The following is a 20,375-nucleotide window of genomic DNA, read 5'->3' on the forward strand; positions in this document are numbered from 1 at the left end:
CAAGCAAAGTCCCTAAAACTGAGAAAGAACAGCCAAATCAAGTTAAAAAAATTAATAATCACGTAAATTTTTAACTGTGCACTAAGTGCCTATTTAGTACAGCATAGTGGCTCAGTACAGGCTCTAGAGTCTGACTCCTTGGCTTCAAATGCCACCCGCGTCACTTCCTCTCTGAGCAACCCTGAGCAAGCTACTTAACCCAGTTTTATTACCCATAAAATAGGAAGATAATAGTAGCTCCTAGGCTTGTGAGAATCAAATGAGTTAATCCATATCCTAAGAATAGTGCCTAGAGCACAATAAATGTTCCGTAACTGTTAGTGATTCTTAACATTATTATAACTGTGTGGACTTTGAACAAGGTCTTTAAGTTAAATTCAGGATGTTTTCACTTATAAAAGTAGGAAGATAAGTTCCCAGTGGTATTACAGTGAAAAGTAGAGACAATGTATGTGAAGTGCCCAGCACAGTGCCTGACATTTAGTAGACACTCAGTGAATGGCACCTATTATTATTACCTTTCAAAGTTATCAGATCAAATGGGGATCTTCACTAATCCTAAAGGTTGACACAGACTGTAATGGATTAATATATCCTGCATATACTACATACTCAATAACTTCTAGCTAATTAATTTTCAAAGACACACTAGCATGTTTCAATAATTATAATAATATCAAATGAATATATACATCAACATAGTAGAACAGTACAATTTCAGATAAGTTTCAAATAACAGACTAGAAAAAGCTGTCTAAAGACATAAATAATGTAAGAAGTAAATAAAGATGCACTTATTTCATTAACACAGACAGCATGAATTTTACAATGTCAGGGAATTTAATGATCACTTCTCTCAAAATTAAATAGGTCAATCCCAGGTTGGACCAATGCTTACTAATTTTTTAACACATCTAGTCAGTTCTAAATTTTTGGACACATCATAAAGAGTTGTTGCTGCTAGTGCTGTCTAATGGATTCCAATTCCTAGCAACCCTGTGTATAGCAGAGTGGAATCCTGCCCAGTCTTTTTGCATCATCCTCTCACATTCTGGAACTATATCAGACAATGCTCCACTGCTATTCATAGGGTTTTCACGGACAATTTTTTTTGGAAGTGGGTGGCCAGGTCCAGAGTGAGAGAAAACATATTTATATTGGCATGTATTTTGTTAAGCCTTTAAAAGAATATCCACGACAATGACTAATTAAGGTGGTGGAATGGAGAAAGAAAGAAGGAAAGAGGGGAAAGAAAGGTACAAGGATTATTGTGGTTGGCTTCCAGACATTCATGTAACCCCAAATGACTAGTCCAAGCTAATCATGGTAGTCCTATCCCCTCTGCCAATGACTGATGTAGGAAATAGTTTGTGTCTTAGACTTGATTCCCAGAAGCAGAGCCTGAGATAAGGATTAGGCTGCCCATGATTTATAGAGGGAGTACTCTCAGGAGAAAGGAGATAATGGAATCAGAAAATGCAAAGGAAGAAACTAACAAAGATGGCCTCAGCTATAATTTAGCTTGAGCTAAATTACAAGGAGCCTTAGAGCGTAAATAGCACCATAAAGTTGGTCCTAAAATTACCCTGAGGCAAGGGGGTTGGCATTTTTTTTACTTAGCCTTATATATGAGTCAATCATTGACCAAGCTGCAGGGGAGAGAAGAAGCTCTCACTCAACCAAGGATAATCCTCCAGAAAAGGCAAGAGTTATGAGTTGTTTACTCAATAGTCCCAGCAGCTAAGGGATAGGTGCAACAGCCCAGGAAAAGGGAGCTAGGAAGGGCACCAAGAGTTCCCACCAACAGCATGTGACCCATTCTGTGCAGTGAGACATAAGAGGAAGTCAGGGAGGGGTTTCTGGGAAAGTTTCCTCACTCTTAAAGGTGGAGAAACAGAAAGAGCTAGTCCATTCTCCTGTGAATATCACCACATCTAGATGTGATGTCTGGAACTGCTGTGGTCACCTGCTACCAGCCTGAGAATGAAGTCAACACCAAACATGGCACAGCAGAGGACAAACAGAACCAGAAACCATGATGACATTGTTGAGCTGCTGTATCACCACCCATGGAGCCTGCCCTAGCTCTAGACAATGTGGCAGAATAAGCACATTCGATTCAGATATCTCTTACTTGAACCTGAAATCACCTGAACTGATACACAAAGGAAAGAAGCAAAAACAAAACTGGAAAAAGAAGATAGACAGAACACAAGAAGGAGATAAGAAAAGGGATTTAGGGCAGAAAATAAGAAGGAAAAAGAGTAAAGAAGGAAAAGAAAAAGACAAGAAGGGGCATGTGGCTGGAAGAGAGAGCCAATACACCAGCACAGTATCATTATGAGAAGCTGTCATAAATGTTGTCTGGAGCTAGTTTAGTGCCCAGTTCACTGCTTCTAGCACTCTTTTCTAATTCTAGACTAGGTAGAACCTGTAAAAAAAGCTAAATAATTTAATGTTAATAAAAGTTGGGCAGCAATGTCCTGTGACAAGAAAAAAGGAAACACTAAAGATTTTCAAGCCAAGTTGGTGTGTTTATTAAAACTATTTTCAGGGCTATGGAGGAGAAATTTCTAGGGAAATTGAAAGAACTCTTTCTCTTTCTCTACCTTGATCCCAGGAAAAAAAGCTTTTTCTTTGCTTTATTGTTTACTCTTTTATAAATCTACCACACAACCCAAGTACTGGAATTCCACCAATAACCTACACCTATGTGCTCCTCTATTACCTCCATGAAAAGTTCTAAGAGCTCTTTATACATATTCATACATATATTTTTCCTTTAGATGCTATAATTCCACTTCCAGGAACCTATTTAGAAAAAGATTATGCTTGTAGATATTCGTCATCACATTAGTTTTCAAGGTTATACAGTATCATAGGGAAATGTTTATTTAATATACACTTAATGTGTATTTTGATGTGCATACATGTGTATATGAATAAAGATGTATTTTGTATGTATATATAAAGAATAAAGAAATATGCAAGTATGTTCTGTGTGTGTATGAATAATAAAACATGTCGAAATGCTAACAATTAAGAAAGTGAGATTAGGGCTGGCCCAGTGGCATAGTGGCTGGGTTCACATACTCTGCTTCAGTGGCCCAGGGTTCACGAGTTTGGATCCCGGGTGCAGACCTAGCACCGCTTGTCAAGCAACGCTATGGCGGCATCTCACATAAAGTGGAGGAAGATTGGCACTGATATTAGCTCAGCGACAATATTCCCCAAGCAAAAAGAAGAAGATTGACAACATATGTTAACTCAGGGCCAATCTTACTCAAACACACACAAAAAAAGTGAGATTGGAGGACGATTTCTGTTCTTTGGTTTCTAGGCATGCTATAATATAGCAATGCGTGTGTGTGTGTGTGTGTGTAAGGTGTATTTTTAACCTTCAATCTTTAATAAGAATCTTGTTTCAAATCTCAGAGATCTCTTTTTTATAATGAAAGGACATCTAACATCTTACATGAATCATTTGCCTCTTGTTATGTACTGAATTGTGTCTCCCCAAAATTCCTATGTTGTGGTTTAACCACTAAACAAACAATTAGAACAGAGACACAAATTACAAATAAGAAGGAAACCAACATAGAAAACCACCTAACTGAATTGGTAGTCCGAAACTCATAAGATGAGAAACAAGGGAAATGCAGGAGAACCAGAAAACGGCAATAAAATGGCAGCATTAGACCCCCATATTTCAATAATCACTCTAAATGTAAATGGACAGAATTCTCCAATCAAAAGACACAGTGGCAGGATGGATTAAAGAACAAGACCCAACAATATTCTGCCTCCAGGAAACACAGCTCAGCACCAAAGACAAACACAGACTCAGAGTAAAGGGATGGAAGATGATACTCCAAGCTAATAGTTAACATAAGAAAGCAGGTGTTGCCATACTTATATCAGACAAAGTAGACTTCAAGGCAAAACAGATAAAGAGAGACAAAGAGGAGCAGTTTATAATGATAAAAGGGACACTCTACCAAGAAGACATAATACTTATAAATATATATGCACCCAACACAGGAGCACCAAAGTAGGTAAAACAACTAACTAACAAAACTAAAAGGAGATATCAACAGCAGCAGGATAACAGTAGGGGACCTCAACACCCCACTTACATCAATGGATAGATCATCCAGACAGAAAGTCAACAAAGAAATTGTAGAATTAAATGAAAAACTAGACCAGATGGACTTAATAGATACATATAGAACACTCCATCCAAAAACAGCAGGTTACACACTGTTCTCAAGTGTGCATGAACATTCTCAAGGATAGACCATATGTTGGGAAACAAAGCAAGCCTCAACAAATTCAAGAGGATTGAAATAATATCAAGCATCTTTTCCAACCATAATGCTATGAAACTAGAAATCAATTACAAGAATAAAGCTGGGAAGGGGCAAAGATTTGGAGATCAAACAACATGCTACTGGATGACCAATGGATCATTGAAGAAATTAAAGGAGAAATCAAATATCATCTGGAGACAAATGAAAATGAAAACATGCCATACCAACTCATTTGGCATGCAGCAAAAGCAGTCCTAAGAGGGAAATTCACCACAATACAGGCTCACCTCAATAAACAAGAAAAATCTCAAATCAGCAATCTCAAACTACACCTAACAGAATTAGAAAAAGAAGAACAAACAAAGCCCAAAGTCAGTAGAAGGAGGGAAGGGAAATAATAAAAGAGCAGAAATAAATGAAATTGAAACAAAAAAGACAGTAGAAAGGATCAATGAAACAAAGAGTTGGTTCTTTGAGAAAATAAACAAAATTGACAAACCCTTAGACAGGCTCACTAAGAAAAAAAGAGAGAAGACTCAAATAAATAAAATTAGAAATGAAAGAGGAGAAATCACAACAGATACCATAGAAATACAAAAGATTACAAAAGAATACTATGAAAAACTATCTGCCAACAAATTGGACAACCTAGAAGAAATGGATAAATTCTTAGACTCTTACAACCTCCCAAAATTGAATGAAGAAGAAATAGAGAATCTGAATAGACCAATCACAAGTAAAGAGATTGAAACAGTTATTAAAAACTTCCCCAAAAATAAAAGTTCAGGAGCAGATGGCTTCTCTGGAGAATTCTACCAAACATTCAAAGAAGACGTAGTACCTATCCTTCTCAAACTATTCCAGAAAATTGAGGAAGATGGAGCACTTCCTAACACATTCTATGAGGCCAACATCACCCTGATCCCAAAACCAGACAAGGACAACACAAAGAAGGAAAACTAAAGGCCAATATCGCTGATGAACATAGATGCAAAATCCTGAACAAAATTTTGGCAAACTGAATACAGCAATACATTAAAATGATCATACACCATGATCAAGTGGGATTTATACCAGGGACATAGGGATGGTTCAACATCCGTAAGTCAATCAACGTGATACACCACATTAACAAAATGAGGAACAAAAACCACATGATCATCTCAATATATGCTGAGAAAGCATTCAACAATATCCAACATTCATTTATGATAAAAACTCTCAACACAATGGGCATAGAAGGAAAGCACCTCAACATAATAAAGGCCATATATGACAAACCCACAGCCAACATCATACTCACTGGGGAAAAACTGAAAGCCATCCCTCTGAGAACAGGAATAAGGCAAGCGTGCCCACTCTCACCACTCTTATTCAACATAGTACTGGAGGTTTGGGCCAGAGCAATTAGGCAAGAAAAAGAAATAAAAGGAGTCCAAAGAGGCAATGAAGAAGTGAAACTCTCACTGTTTGCAAATGACATGATCTTATATATATAGAAAACCCTAAGAAATCTATCAGAAAGCTACTAGAAGTAATCAACAATTACAGCAAAGTTGCAGGGTACAAAATCAACTTACATAAATCAGTAGCATTTCTTTTTTTTTTTTTTTAAAGATTTTCTTTTTCGTTTTTCTCCCCAAAGCCCCCCAGTACATAGTTGTATATTTTCAGTTGTGGAGCCTTCTAGTTGTGGCATGTGGGATGCCGCCTCAGCATGGCCTGATGAATGATGCCATGTCCACACCCAGGATCTGAACCTGCGAAACCCTGGGCTGCTGAAGCAGACCACACGAACTTAACCACTCAGCCACATGGCCGGCCCCAGTCAGTAGCATTTCTATACTCTAATAAAAATCTAACAGAAAGAGAACTCAAGAACAGAATCCCATTCACAATCGCATTAAAAAGAATAAAATATCTTGGAATAAATTTAACCAAGGAAGTGAAAGATGTATACAATGAAAACTATAAGACTTTCCTGAAAGAAATTGATGATGACATAAAGAGATGGAAAGACATTCCATGCACATGGATTAGAAGAATAAACATAGTTAAAATGTCCATATTACCTAAAGCAATCTACAGATTCACTGCAATTTCAATCAGAATCCCAATGACATTCTTCACAGAAATAGAACAAAGAATCCTAAAATTCATATGGGGCAACCAAAGACCCCGAATTGCTAAAGCAATCCTGAGAAAACAGAACAAAGCTGGAGGCATCACAATCCCTGACTTCAAATATACTACAAAGTTATAGTAATCAAAAGAGCATGGTACTGGTACAAAAACAGGCACACAGATCAATGGAATAGAATTGAAAGCCCAGAAATAAAACCTCACATCTATGGACAGCTAATCTTTGACAAGGGAGCTGAGAACATACAATAGAGAAAAGAAAGTCTCTTCAACAAATGGTCTTGGGAAAACTAGACAGCCACATGTAAAAGAATGAAAATAGATCATTCTTTTACACCTTTCACAAAAATAAACTCAAAATGGATCAAAGACTTAAAGGTAACACTTAAAACCATAAGACTTCTAGAAGAAAATATAGGCAGTACACTCTTTGACATCGGTCTTAAAAGGATCTTTTCGGACACCATGTCTTCTCAGAAAAGGGAAACAATAGAAAGAATAAACAAATGGGACGTCATCAGACTAAAGAGCTTCTACAAGGCAAGGGAAAACAGGATTGAAACAAAAACACAACTCACCAATTGGGAAAAAATATTTGCAAATCATATATCCAACAAAGGGTTAATTTCCATAATATATAAAGAACTCACACAACTTAACAACAAAAAATAAACCCGATCAAACAATGGGCAGGGGATACAAACAGACATTTCTCCAAAGAAGATATATGGATGGCCAATAGGCACGCAAAAAGATGCTCATCATCACTGATCATCAGGGAAATGCAAATCAAAACTACACTAAGATATCATCTTACACCTGTTAGAATAGTTAAAATAACCCAGACAAAAAGTAACAAATGTTGGAGAGGTTGTGGAGAAAAAGGAACCCTCATACACTGCTGGTGGGAATGCAAACTAGTGCAGCCACTATGGAAAACACTATGGAGATTTCTCAAAAAATTAAAAATAGAAATACCATATGACCCAGCCATCCCACTACTGGGTATCTTTCCAAAGAACCTGAAATCAGCAATTCAAAGAGACCCATGCACCTCTATGTTCATTGCAGCATTATTCACAATAGCCAAGACATGGAAGCAACCTAAGTGCCCATCAACTGATGACTGGATAAAGAAGATATGGTATATATAGACAATGGAATATTACTCAGCCATAAAAAAGGATAAAATTGTCCCATTCACAACATGGACGGACCCTGAGGGTTATGTTAAGCGAAATAAGCCAGATAGAGAAAGACAATCTCTGTATGACTCCACTCACATTTGGAAGATAAACAAACATGTAGACAAAGAGAAGAGATTAGTGGTTACTAGGAGAAAGGGGTGTGGGGGGTGGGCACAAAGGGTGAAGTGGTGCACCTATAATATGACTGACAAATAATAATGTACAACTGAAATTTCACAAGGTTGTAAACTATCATAACCTCAATTTTTAAAAAAATTCCTATGTTGAAGCCCTAACTCTCAGTGTGACTGTATTTGGAGGGAGAGCTTTAAGGAGGTAATTAACATTAAAGGAGGTCACAAGGGTGGGACCCAAATCCAATATGACTGGTGTCCTTTCGAGAAAGAGAAAGATACCAGGGATGCACACGTACAGAGGACAGGCCATGAGAGGGCACAGCCCGAGGAAGGCCACCTACAAGCCAAGGAGTGGGGGGTCAGGAAAAATCAAATCTGGTGACACCTTGATATTGGATTTCCAGCCTCCAGAACTGTAAGAAAATAAATTTCTGTTGTTTAAGAAATTTATCACCCAGTCTGCAGCATTTTGTTATGGCAGCTCTAGAAGCCTAATACAACTCTACTAGTCAGACTGAATCCTAACCATTTTCCAGTAAATAGTAATTAAATATTCTCCACAGCACTGGGCTAGATAATACCAAGAAACCAAATCACAACTACTTTCATTTGATTCTCAGGTAGTTTCTGAGCACCTATTAGGTACATAGCACTGTACATACTCATGTAGAAACATCGAAACAAATCACTGTGGGAGTAAAATATCCTTTCATTATAATAAGAAGAATTCATTCAGGCAATTCTAAGGAGATAAAAACCAACTACAAGTATTTCTAATTCTAAGAGGTTAGCTAGTGTTAGTTCGTACCTAAATTCATGCTCAGAGGGCAGCTGTGACAAGGACAGGAAAGCAGAAACAAGCTAAAGAAGGCAAAGTAAGACAGAAGGGGGCAATGCCAATTCTAATGAAACTATCTCAATAGTCACCATCAGAACATTTCTTTTGAATAAAGTCCCAGAATCATTTTCTACTACAAATATTAAATTTAGAATGCTAGTTGAATTAGTATTTGTTTATAATTGAGAATATTAGTAAAATTATCCATTTTTGCTACAGAAAATTATCTGATTTTTGAATAAGAGAGCATATGCTCTATTTTCATTCTACCTTCAGTACTTTTCAGTAACATTTCTCAGTCTTCATTTCTTTTTCTTCCCTTTCTAATGCCAATCTTTTGTTGTTGATGTTTTCTTTTGTTGGGGGAGGATTTGAGGAAGATTGGCCCTGAGCTAACATCTGTGCCAATCTTCCTCTACTTTGTATGTGGGACACTGCCACAGAGTGGCCTGACGAGTGGTGTGTACGTCCACACCCGGGATGCAAACCCGTAAACCCCGGGCCACCTAAGCGGAACATGCAAACTTGACCATTACATCAACAGGTCGAATAGCAACCTTTTTAACGCCACAGCTGTTACCACTCTTTCGATAAGCAGTATTGACCCCACACTGAGCAATAAAAAGAAACAGCCTCTGCTTTTCTCTTCCAACACGGTGAAAATAAATTCAGCTAAATCTTTTTTTTCCATTGCTTTTCTGGCCCCAAGACCTCAAAATCAATGGCTAGTAAGGAAGTTTGAACCACAGCTTTGGGAATCAAGGAATCCACTTAGTTTCTCAAACAGCCGAAGACATAAAAATCACCTAGATTAAATTTTCCATTTCCCAACTCATTTTTTTCTTTAAAAGTAACCTTTTATAAATATTCAAAGCCATTGTTTCTATTCTCTGGTTTCTATATCACTAGTGTTACTGACAAACATTTGTTGGGCGTCAACTAAATCTTGGGGATATAAATAACTATGAGATTGACCCCTGCTCTTTTTATCTTTATTATCTTTAAGTGACTAAATGTGAAGAATGTAAAGGTCATTTAAAACTTCTCAAAATCATATTTAAAAAGCACATATAGTTTTAAAAATTACATTTAGTAATGGTTAATACAATCCCACACAAACTGGAAATCAAATGACCACGAATTACTTCAAGATAGGTACCCTCCCCACCCCAACTCAACGAGAACAGAAGAGGGGGAGTTTTCTCTGTCACTCTAAGGCACTTTTCTACCCTAAAGATGTGGAATGGAGGAGCAAGCTGCGGGTCACACCTCTGCTCTCTCCTCAGTTTAACTTCAGAGAAGAGCTCTGACATGCATAAAGGACAATGAAGGACAAAATGACACAAAAGATCATCATATAATAAAAATAAATCATGCCCTGCCCTTTCCTTCCAAAAGGATTAAAGACAGTGGGGAAATGAAGCCTTAAGTAGAAAATGGAGGGGGTCACAAATACTAGTGATGAATACAACTCTCTTCTTTCTGCTGCTGCCAGAATGGCAAATTGGAAGGGCCACACAAGAGCAAAGTGAGGTGTGGGAAAAAAGCTACACTGAGCTACTCAGGCATGACTCTAGTCTAGGTCTTAAGCTAAAAAGAAGTAGGTAGAAAAGGATTCTTATATTTACACATGGTCCATCCCACCTTTCCAGATAGTCTGGCCCAGAAGCTTTGGCCAGCAACAAACTATGTGCATGCAGCACACAGAGAAAAATAACAGATATTTATATTAAACACCTACCATGTGTCAGGTAGTCTTCCAAGAACTTTACATGGATTAACTCATTTGACCCTCACAACAACTTTATAAAGTAGATGGTATTATTATCCCTATTTCACAGATAAGGAAATTGAGGTACAGAGAAGTTAACTAAGTTCCCCAAAGTTGCACAGCTATAAATGTCAGACTTGGGAACCAAGCATGGGCAGTTCAGCCCCATCTCCCACATTCTTTACCGTGACACCGTTGTGATTACTCCTCAAAAAATCCAAAATCTGGATTGCAGAACATTACATAGGGACTTGATAATTCAGAATCCTACCAAGACTCAATTATTAATAGAGGTTTATTAGTATGAATTCCATCCAACACCACCAATGCTTTGGATGCCAAGCATCATATTACAAGTCTTATGTTTACTAGGCAGAAATTCCATCATATCTTCTCAAAAGTAAATACTGACCAGTTAGAATTATTCTTTTCTCACAAGAGAGGCTAATGAGGGCTGCAGTTGTCTTAACGGCACTGTTCTTCAAACGATGCCCTTCATCACAGATTAGAAGATCAAACTTTATATTCTTAACTTGATCCAGGGAACGAAGTAACATTTCGTAACTGATGATAAGAACAGAATAAAATGGAGATTTGGTGAATTCTTCTATTTTGTGGTCCTAAAAAAAAGAGAGAGATAATATTTAACAAATCATGTGCAGAAACTGTGTGAAATCAAATTTAAGCAGCATATTTCTGACAACCATTAATCAAGTATTAGAATATGTTAACTCACAACCAAATTGTAAGCCAAGATTCCATTTTTCTGCAAAGGAGTTGGAGACTTATATACACATAAAAACCTGCTATATAGAGAGTAAAAAGAGCAGTATTGATTTGAAAAGCTAGGGATTTAGAATATGACCAAGGCTCATTTAGAAAATGACAAAGTCTCTTACCTGACCAACAGCAAATATCTTGATCCTTTCACTTCCTAGCCATTTTTGAAATTCTTTCCTCCAATTATTCACCAAGCTTCCAGGAGTGACAATTAGTGTCTTCTTTATTACTGGCTTGCCTCCATAGGGTCCCTGACACTGGAGAGTCCAGATGAGCGAAATACATTGTATTGTTTTCCCTAAACCCATTTCATCAGCAAGAATAGCTCCATATCTGTCATTCACTCTGTTAGAAATAATTATACTTCCTTTAATCACAACAGGAAAATGTTTTATGCCCCTAATATCATCACTTATTAGTCAAGAACCAGAAGCTGATATTTTGTAATTAGGACAAATTCTATTCCCCACTAAATATTTTTTCTAGCTTTTCATTCCTCCGAATTACAACATATCTCTTTTTTGCATCTGTGATAATGATATTCATTATATATTTATTGTCAACTAAATTACTAAATCTGAATTAGAGAGTTGAATCTCAATCATCTGTTACTATCATATGTATATATTTAGAGAGACTAGAAATGAATCCCAATTTTATACCTATGTTTGAATAATTTAACTAAAACTGTGCCTCCCAGCACTAACAGTTGAGCAATTTTTATCAGTTTCAGTACTAGATATCAAAACAGTTTAAAATATACAGTCATGCACCATAAAATGACATTTTGGTCAACGACAGACCACATATATGATGGTGGTTCCATAAGATTATAATGAAGCTAAAAAACTCCTATCGAAGCCATCATGATGTCCTAGCACAACATATTATTCACATGTTTGTGCTGATGCAGGTGTAAACAAACCTACTGCACTGCCAGTTGTATAAAAGTATTGAGTTAAAAATATAAGAAAGTTTAACATATGCACCCCTATGTTCATGGCAGCACTATTCACAATAGCCAAGACATGGAAGCAATCCAAGTGCCTATCGACCGATGATTGGATAAAGAAGATGTGGTGTATATATATACACAATGGAATATTACTCAGCCATAAAAAAAGACAAAATCATCCCATTTGTAACAACATGGATGGACCTGGAGGGTATTATGCTAAGCGAAATATGCCAGACAGAAAGACAAACACCATATGATTTCACTCATATATGGAATATAAACAAACACATGGACAAAGAAAACAGTTTAGTGGTTACCATGGGAAGGGGGCTGGAGGGTGGTACAAGCAGTGAAGGGGAGCACTTATGTGGTGACAGACAAGAAATAATGTACAACTGAAATTTCACAATGATGTAAACTATTATGAACTCAATAAAAATATATACAAGGAAGTTTATAGAATAAGGATATAAAGAAAAAATATTTTTGTATAGCTGTTTGTGTTTTACATTGCGTTATTACAAAAGAGTCAAAAGTTTAAAAAATTTAAAAGTTTATAAAGTAAAAAAGTTACAGTAAGCTAAGATTAATTTATTATTGAAGAAAGATAATATTTTTTCACAAATTTAGTGTAGCCTAAGCGTACAGTGTTTATAAAGTCTACAGCAGTGTACAGTGAGGCCCTGGGCCTTCACATTCACTCACCACTCACTGACTCACCCAGAACAACTTCCAGATCTGCAAGCTCCATTCATGGTAAATGCCCTCTACAGATGTACCATTCTTTATGTTTTATACCATATTTTTACTGTACCTTTTCTACCTTTAGATTCACAAATGCTTACCACTGTGTTAACCTGCCTACAGTATTCAGTACAGTAACATGCTGTGCAGGTTTCTAGCCTAGGAGCAATGGGCTCTGCCATCTAGCCCAGGCGTGTAGTAGGTTATCCCACTTAGGTTTGTGTAAGTGCACCCTAGGACGTTAGCACAGCGAAACAACTGCCTAACAACAAATTTCTCAGAACGTATCCCCGTCATTAAGCGACGCATGACTCTATTGTAATGTTAACCAGAAAGATCTATTAAGCTGTATTTATGATTCTCTGGCAATAAATGAAGTCTTTAACCAAAAGAGCTCCCTGCACTGTAAGAAAAATTAAACACCAAATACTTGATCTAATACACGTAATTTAGTAAAAATCTTATTCTACAAACTTACTTGGTTAATGTAATTTAAAATTAAATATTATAAGGAATATTATTAAGTAGCATTTTGATGCCACTTTGTAGTTTTTTAAGCTCTTTGATATAGTCATGTATTTTACTTAGATGCATTTGAAAAGAAAACTCTGTCTAAGCATAATTTATCTGTGAAACTAGAAGTTTAAGGTGCTATTTTTTTTCTAATTATTCATTAACTACATATGCTACTATTACAAGTGAAAAACAAGGCTTGTCCAGGTACACCTAAAAGGATCCCACACACCACCAGTGGACTGCACATCACAGATTAGGAAACACTGCTCCATGTTCTGAGAGTTTGAATGATTTTAAGCAAGGGAATGCCATGTTCAAAATGGTTTTTCATAAAAATCAAGCTGCTGGCTATTGATAAGTAGAATGGATTTGAGGAGCATCAGAAGCAGATACACAAGTTAGGAGCCATTGCAATAGTCCAGACAAAATATAATTTTATGACATCAGTTGCTAGAGCTGCTGCAGTGAGGTGTCAGAAAAGATTAGGAATCAAATGATATTTAGGAGGTCAAAATAACTAAAAGTTCAGATTTGATTAGATTGAGTAGGTGAGAGAGAAGAAATCAAAAATGATTCCTAGACCAACTGAGATAAGATGCCTAAAAAGAGCAGATTTGAGAGAGATGAGTCTAGAAAGTTTCTAGGAGATGGTATTCCCTTAACCGGTCATCACTCAAGGAGTTCTTCAAGTGTGGGGGAATTTACATTCCCTATTCCCTAGCAAATGACCAATTTAAAAAGCAGGGGCCTATGCATTAAAAACAAAGCAAAAAAGAAACTGAAATAAATAGACCAAGATGTTAGCAAGGGCGTTTGACTCTTTTTTATCTCCTTTGCCTGGGGTGTGTGTGTGTGTGTGTGTGTCTTCTAATTTTTTGAGAGGAGATGACAATTCTTTAAGAAAACTCAATTTTAAAAAAAGGGAAAGGGGACTTTTTTTTAAGTAGAAGTGAGATAAGAAAACCTTCTTCCAAAATCCTCATAAGCAGAATTAAAGGCCATTTTGCCCCCGTAACCCTTTATCATATCCGCAGTGTGCTCTTATCGTACCACACTAAAGTTGACTGCATTTATCTGTTTCCTCAAGAACCACTTTTGGAATAAACCCACACATTAAGTACCATTCACCATTCCTAGCAACTAAAATTCATGATGTACACACTGAGACTCATTATATCAGGCTCTTCCTGGAAAATCATTATATTACAGGTTAAATCAAAACTCAGATTAGACTAAGCAATGATTTATTTTCCTACCTGAATCCCATCACACACTCATAAAGGAATCTGATTCCTTCCTTCTGATGTGGTCGAAGATGACACACAAGGTGAGGATCTATCACTACGTCCACGAGAGGGAAGCAGTTCTTATTGAACATCCACTGGTGACGGCTGTCCGGTCGCAGCATAACAAGGGAATCTTAAGACAAAGGTAGAAGTATAATGACAACCGTATTACAATTTCACTTTATCAGCAACTACATTATCTTGCTTTAACTATTTATAAGATAGAACCACTTGCCATCATTTGTGGCAAAAAAATTCAAAATTCAGTGACACTAATGCTAAGCAAGGGTACAAAATTAAAAAATAAAATCTCATGCCTTATTGATGTAAAACTTGATGAAAGAATTACAAAGGGCCTTTCAAACTTCATATGCCCAAAAGTGCTTCAAAACCACTGAAATTCACTATTGTCTAATAAGGAATTCAATAAGCTATAACACTTAATAATTCAGTATTGAGAGCAAAGAGAACCATTTCCAACTGAAAGCACTGGTTGGAATTTTGCCAAGATGCACTTGCTAATGCTCACAGCTTCTTATTCTGGAAAAGCTTCCTAAATTTAACATAAAGGTTCCCTTTATTTTTAGCCCTGTACATAATAACAATGACCATTACTCCTATTAATCAGAAGAACTGACAAAGGATGATATATTTTCCACTGACTTCGCCATCATTATTTGCTTAAAGTTAATTTACCACATTCATGAATGTCAAATTCATGTATCTTTGCAAAGCAGCAAGAAGTAACCATCGAATAATAATGTAATTCTTTAGAAGTATGCTAATACAATTTAAAAGATTCATTAAAATATCACCAAAAAATACAAAATCAAATATAACTAGAAAGCAGGTCTCAAGTGATAAATCAAAATTATCTGAAATCAGACAATAAACTCATCAAAATTATTTTTTGAATATATTTGTATGTCTACATCACGGTTAAAAAATGAAATGAGTGGGGCTGGCCCCGTGGCCGAGTGGTTGGGTTCGCGCGCTCCGCTGCAGGCGGCCCAGTGTTTCGTTGGTTCAAATCCTGGGCGCGGACATGGCACTGCTCATCGAGTCACGCTGAGGCAGCGTCCCGCATGCCCCAGCTAGAAGGACCCACGGCAAAGAATATACAACTATGTACCAGGGGGCTTTGGAGAGAAAAAATAAAATCTTTAAAAAAAAAAAAAAAATGAAATGAGTATATTCCTTGTAGATTTCCGACCAAGAAATGGCCCCGTTTTTTCTATCTTTTAAAAATGACAAAAGGGAAGAAAGAGAAGATAGAGGTAAAGACCATATAGTTCTCAAGCAAGAAGGCCCAGAGGTTCATAAGTCATCTAACAAAGCGCCCATCTTCAAGAAAGATAAAACCTAAACCACCATGATAACGGGACACCAGTTCAAACTTTAAGCCACCCCTCTACTTTCACAATGATTAGACACCATTTAATGCTAACAAAATCTCTCATGCTTTAGTTTTAAGTCTACAATGAATTCTACCCTTGGCAAGACAAAATAAATAAACAAGAATAATCAGCCATTTACCATGTACACAAATGGCTTTCATTCATACACACACACACACACACATGGAAATCATCACAGTAAAATTTTTCATTCACTCAGTCAGCAAACATTTATTGCACAGAGTATATACTAGGTACTCAAAGTCTCTACAGCAGTTATTAGAACCCACATTTTACACATGAGGCAGAACATTAGGGACGTAAGGGACTACCCCAAAAGGTCAAAGAAGCAGTTAGCCCGGGGCAAACCAGGACTCTAACTCAGGGCTTTGAATAACCACAGTATTCTTTCCAGTTCCCCACAGCCCTCTGATATGTAATAGGAAGGCAAAGAGAACAAAGGAGAATAAAGGAGAGAAGGAAGCTTGTTAAAAGAGCTGGTGGGACATACAAAATGTTTAAAGAGAAAAATCAGAAGCATATGTTTCCACTCTCTATATTTCAAGTCAGTCTCAGATAAGCTCAAATAAAGCTAGAAATTTTTAATTTAGTGTTTTTATTCCAATTACATCAATAATTACTTGAATTTAGATAAGTCAGTTCATCTTTCTGGGCCTTGGTTTCCTCAAATGCAAAGTGAAGAGACTGATTTAAAGACCTCAAAGGCCCCTTTATTCCAAAAATTCTGTTTCCTTGCAAGAGGGGAAAATAATTATGTTATTTATATACTTTTATTTTACTACTATTTTGAAAGATGCCTATTCCATTCTCCAACTTACACATCCACAACACTATAATTCACATTTACTTCTCTGTCTCCTCACATGAGAAGCTCTCTGATGACAATATTCCTGCTGGGCACAATGCAAAAAAGGCACTCAAGAAATACTTGCTGAGTGAACAACCAAATAAAAAAAACAGACTAGGTTTCACTTTTTTTTTTTTTATTTTTGATTTTTTTCTTTTTCTCCCCAAAGCCCCCCAATACATAGTTGTATGTTCTTCGTTGTGGGTCCTTCTAGTTGTGGCACGTGGGACGCTGCCTCAGCGTGCCTTGATGAGCAGTGCCATGTCCGCGCCCAGGATTCGAACCAACGAAACACTGGGCCGCCTGCAGCGCAGCGCGCGAACTTAACCACTCGGCCACGGGGCCAGCCCCTAGGTTTCACTTTTTAATGTGATTTTTAAATTAAATTCATTAACGTGAAAATTGACTAAACTGAATTCCCATGAGTAAAATTTGAATTCTTTACATCACATCTCACCATTCAATACTGTAACACACTAATGTACGTGATCAAGGCATATAGTCTTCAAAATGGAAGTATAGGGGCTGGCCCTGCAGCCAAGTGGTTAAGTTCGGGCGCTGTGCTTCAGCGGCCTGGGGTTTTGCCAGTTCGGATCCTGGGCGCGGACATGGTGTCGCTCATCAGGCCATGCTGAGGTGGCATCCCACATACCACAACTGGAGGGACCCACAACTAAAATATATACAGCTATGTACTGGGGGGCTTTGGGGAGAAAAAGGAAAAATTAAACTGTTAAAAAAAAATGGAAGTATAAATATAATCCTGATTCATGAATTTACTAATTTTTCTCCTTACTAAAGATGTCGGATTTTGGAGCCATCCCCATGATTGAGTGGTTAGGTTCGCACACTCTGCTTCAGTGACCCAGGATTTTACCGGTTCAAATCCTGGGTGCGGACATGGCACCGCTCATCAAGCCATGCTGAGGCGGCAACCCACATGCCACAACTAGAAGGACCCACAACTAAGAATATACAACTATGTAGCAAGGGGCTTTGGGGAGAAAAAGGAAAACTAAAATCTCTTAAAAAAAAATTTTTTTAAATAAAAGATGTCAGATTTTATCCAAAATCATACACATGTGTATGAATGTATACATTTACAATTTGTATATTTCTCCTTCAACACATGTATAGTATTTTTATTACTGTTTCTCGGAATTATGCATTTACTTATGAAATAATTCCCACACTATATTATTATACAACATCAATATTATCCCTTATGTCAGATTGTATATCTGAAGAATAATATACACTTTCACCTCAAAACTTTAAAAGGAAATTTAAACTTTAAATTCACATACCAAAAAACTTTTGACAGTAAAGACAGACTATTCCAATTGTTTTTTAAATCTTACTTGGAGCACATGGGTCATGGCGTGGTTTGCAGTTACAGAAACTATTCTGTCTATTTTCCTTTGAGCTTGGTTTATAGACACTTTTTAAAGGGTTAGAGAAACACTTCTTGGCAGCTTGACAAAAATTTGAGATAGCAGGACTTTTTCCTCCAAGCTGAAAACATCTCCCACTGCTGAAATCATCTGGAGAGATTATTCCCATGACTTCTATTTCTTTTCCACCAATCATCATTGTTTGACCCTCTTCGATTTTTTCAAGCTCTCTGAATTTATATCCAATACCTTTAAATTGAGAACAAAGAAAGTTAATTTAATTTCTTGACACTCTAAGAGGACTTAATTAGTGATACCATAGTCACGTTCCCATAACTGTACAGAATGAAAACTGTGCTTTGAATGTAAACAGTCTCATATAACCCGTTAGCCAGAATGAAACATAATTTATCATTTTAGTGAAAAAAAATTTTAAAAATCGGAAGAAATAAGTAATAATATAACTATAAAAATTAGCCAAGTTTTAGCAAAAGCAAGGCTTTTTTAATTATTGAAAATACAGTATATTGTACTCACAGTTTTACCATCTCTGTCTATAGAAAAACAAGGCAAGAAAAGAGTTTGGTAAGCTATATGGATCCTCCTTTCCTGTGAACAAACTAGAGAAGCATGATAGCATCTCTATTTCCACTTAGAAACAGCCGGAAATGTGAAGGAGAACTAGCAATAAAACTAACTGCTGCCTCAGCCAGTACCTTACCGTTTCACAGGAGACCGCAAAGTTCAACTACAATTGTGGCAAGAGGCCACTGATAGTCCAAGTTCTAGCCCTTAAATAAAAAGTGGGATATTTTATAATATCAAGCTTGTTTGAATTATTATTAATTGAGTGGGTGTTTATTAAGTGTTGCCATATGTAAGGTGCTGATGGAATATAAATATGAATAAAGTCAGTCACAGTCTTCTCAAAATGAGCTCATTAACCAGACAGAGAGAGTAATGGAATTTTAGACTCCTATGCTTACCTATATTACATGTATGGCTATTGTGCCATTATAGGGGGCAAGAACTGTGTGTACCACAAACTTTAAGTCTCTAAAAAGTAAAAGACACATTTTAGAAAATATGACCTTTTTAAACTAGCTGGAAATTGCTACAATTTGCCCTATTAAAACTGGGATAAAATTTACAACCTGTGCGAACTGGTAACTAATATGTACACTTAAATTATATACGATGGAGCACTTTTCAATTTTAATGCTCTGATAAAGGAAGAAATTACTTAGCTGGTGTTCCTAAATGCAGAAGACCCATTGCTCCATTCCCCAAACTAACTCAGTTCAACAGTAGTCTTAACCTCTCCACATTAATGAAGAGTATAGTTTTATCTTCATGTAGGATCCAATTGCTATCAATCTCAGTTTTATATGGAAATTGGAGCAAGAATAAACTTAATTTCGACACATCTTCAGAAGTCTCTATAACTCCAGGATCTCTCATTTCACTTTGATCCATAGAGACAACTCTCTCAAACAGCTTTAAATCTCCAGAAGATTTTCTTCAAACTTTGAACTTTGTTTCCCACACTTCTTTTTTTCCTAGTTATTATAAAATGATGGCCAGTTGAACCTGACTACTATCACAATATCACAAGCTATCAGCAATTTCAGCACTCCAGCCCTCAGACTTTTTAGTCTCTATCCCAATGATAACAAGGTTCAAATGCTGCAAATCCAATTTATTTAAAAGAAAAACTGTTTACATTACAGGCACTAATTTATAAAATTAACTCCAGGTTGACAGTTATTAATGTTATAATTAAGCAATCAAGTTTTATGTTTGGATGTTTTCATTATGAAAGCTAATAAAATTTCCTCTAATGTTTAAACCAGTGGTTCTCAACTCCTATTGGATATTAGAATCACCTGGAAACCTAAAACATGCTGTGCCCAGTCCCTCTCCCCACCACCCAGACCAAATAAATCACAGCCTCGGCAGTCAGGGCCTAAGCTCTGACATTTTTTAAAGTACCTTAGGTGATTCCACTTGCGTAGTCAGAGTAAAAACCTACTGTTTATAACCTAAT

General features: G+C 36.7%; 1 protein-coding gene across 5 annotated transcripts in view; it reads right to left on the reverse strand.

Moving 5' to 3' along the window:
* The window catches only part of RAD54B (RAD54 homolog B), a 115,872-nt gene that overhangs the window by 36,451 nt on the left and 59,046 nt on the right, over nt 1-20,375 (reverse strand). For all 5 annotated transcript variants that reach the window (XM_023648697.2, XM_070222327.1, XM_014728198.3 and 2 more), the window contains 4 exons: nt 18,296-18,577; nt 14,640-14,802; nt 11,285-11,510; nt 10,798-11,005 (listed from right to left, as the gene is read on the reverse strand). In XM_023648697.2, the coding sequence (XP_023504465.2) occupies nt 10,798-11,005; nt 11,285-11,510; nt 14,640-14,802; nt 18,296-18,577 (879 nt within the window). The remainder of the gene's footprint in view (nt 1-10,797; nt 11,006-11,284; nt 11,511-14,639; nt 14,803-18,295; nt 18,578-20,375) is intronic.

The sequence above is a fragment of the Equus caballus genome, chromosome 9, assembly GCF_041296265.1.
Source record: "Equus caballus isolate H_3958 breed thoroughbred chromosome 9, TB-T2T, whole genome shotgun sequence".
In the NCBI taxonomy this organism is placed as follows: domain Eukaryota; kingdom Metazoa; phylum Chordata; class Mammalia; order Perissodactyla; family Equidae; genus Equus; species Equus caballus.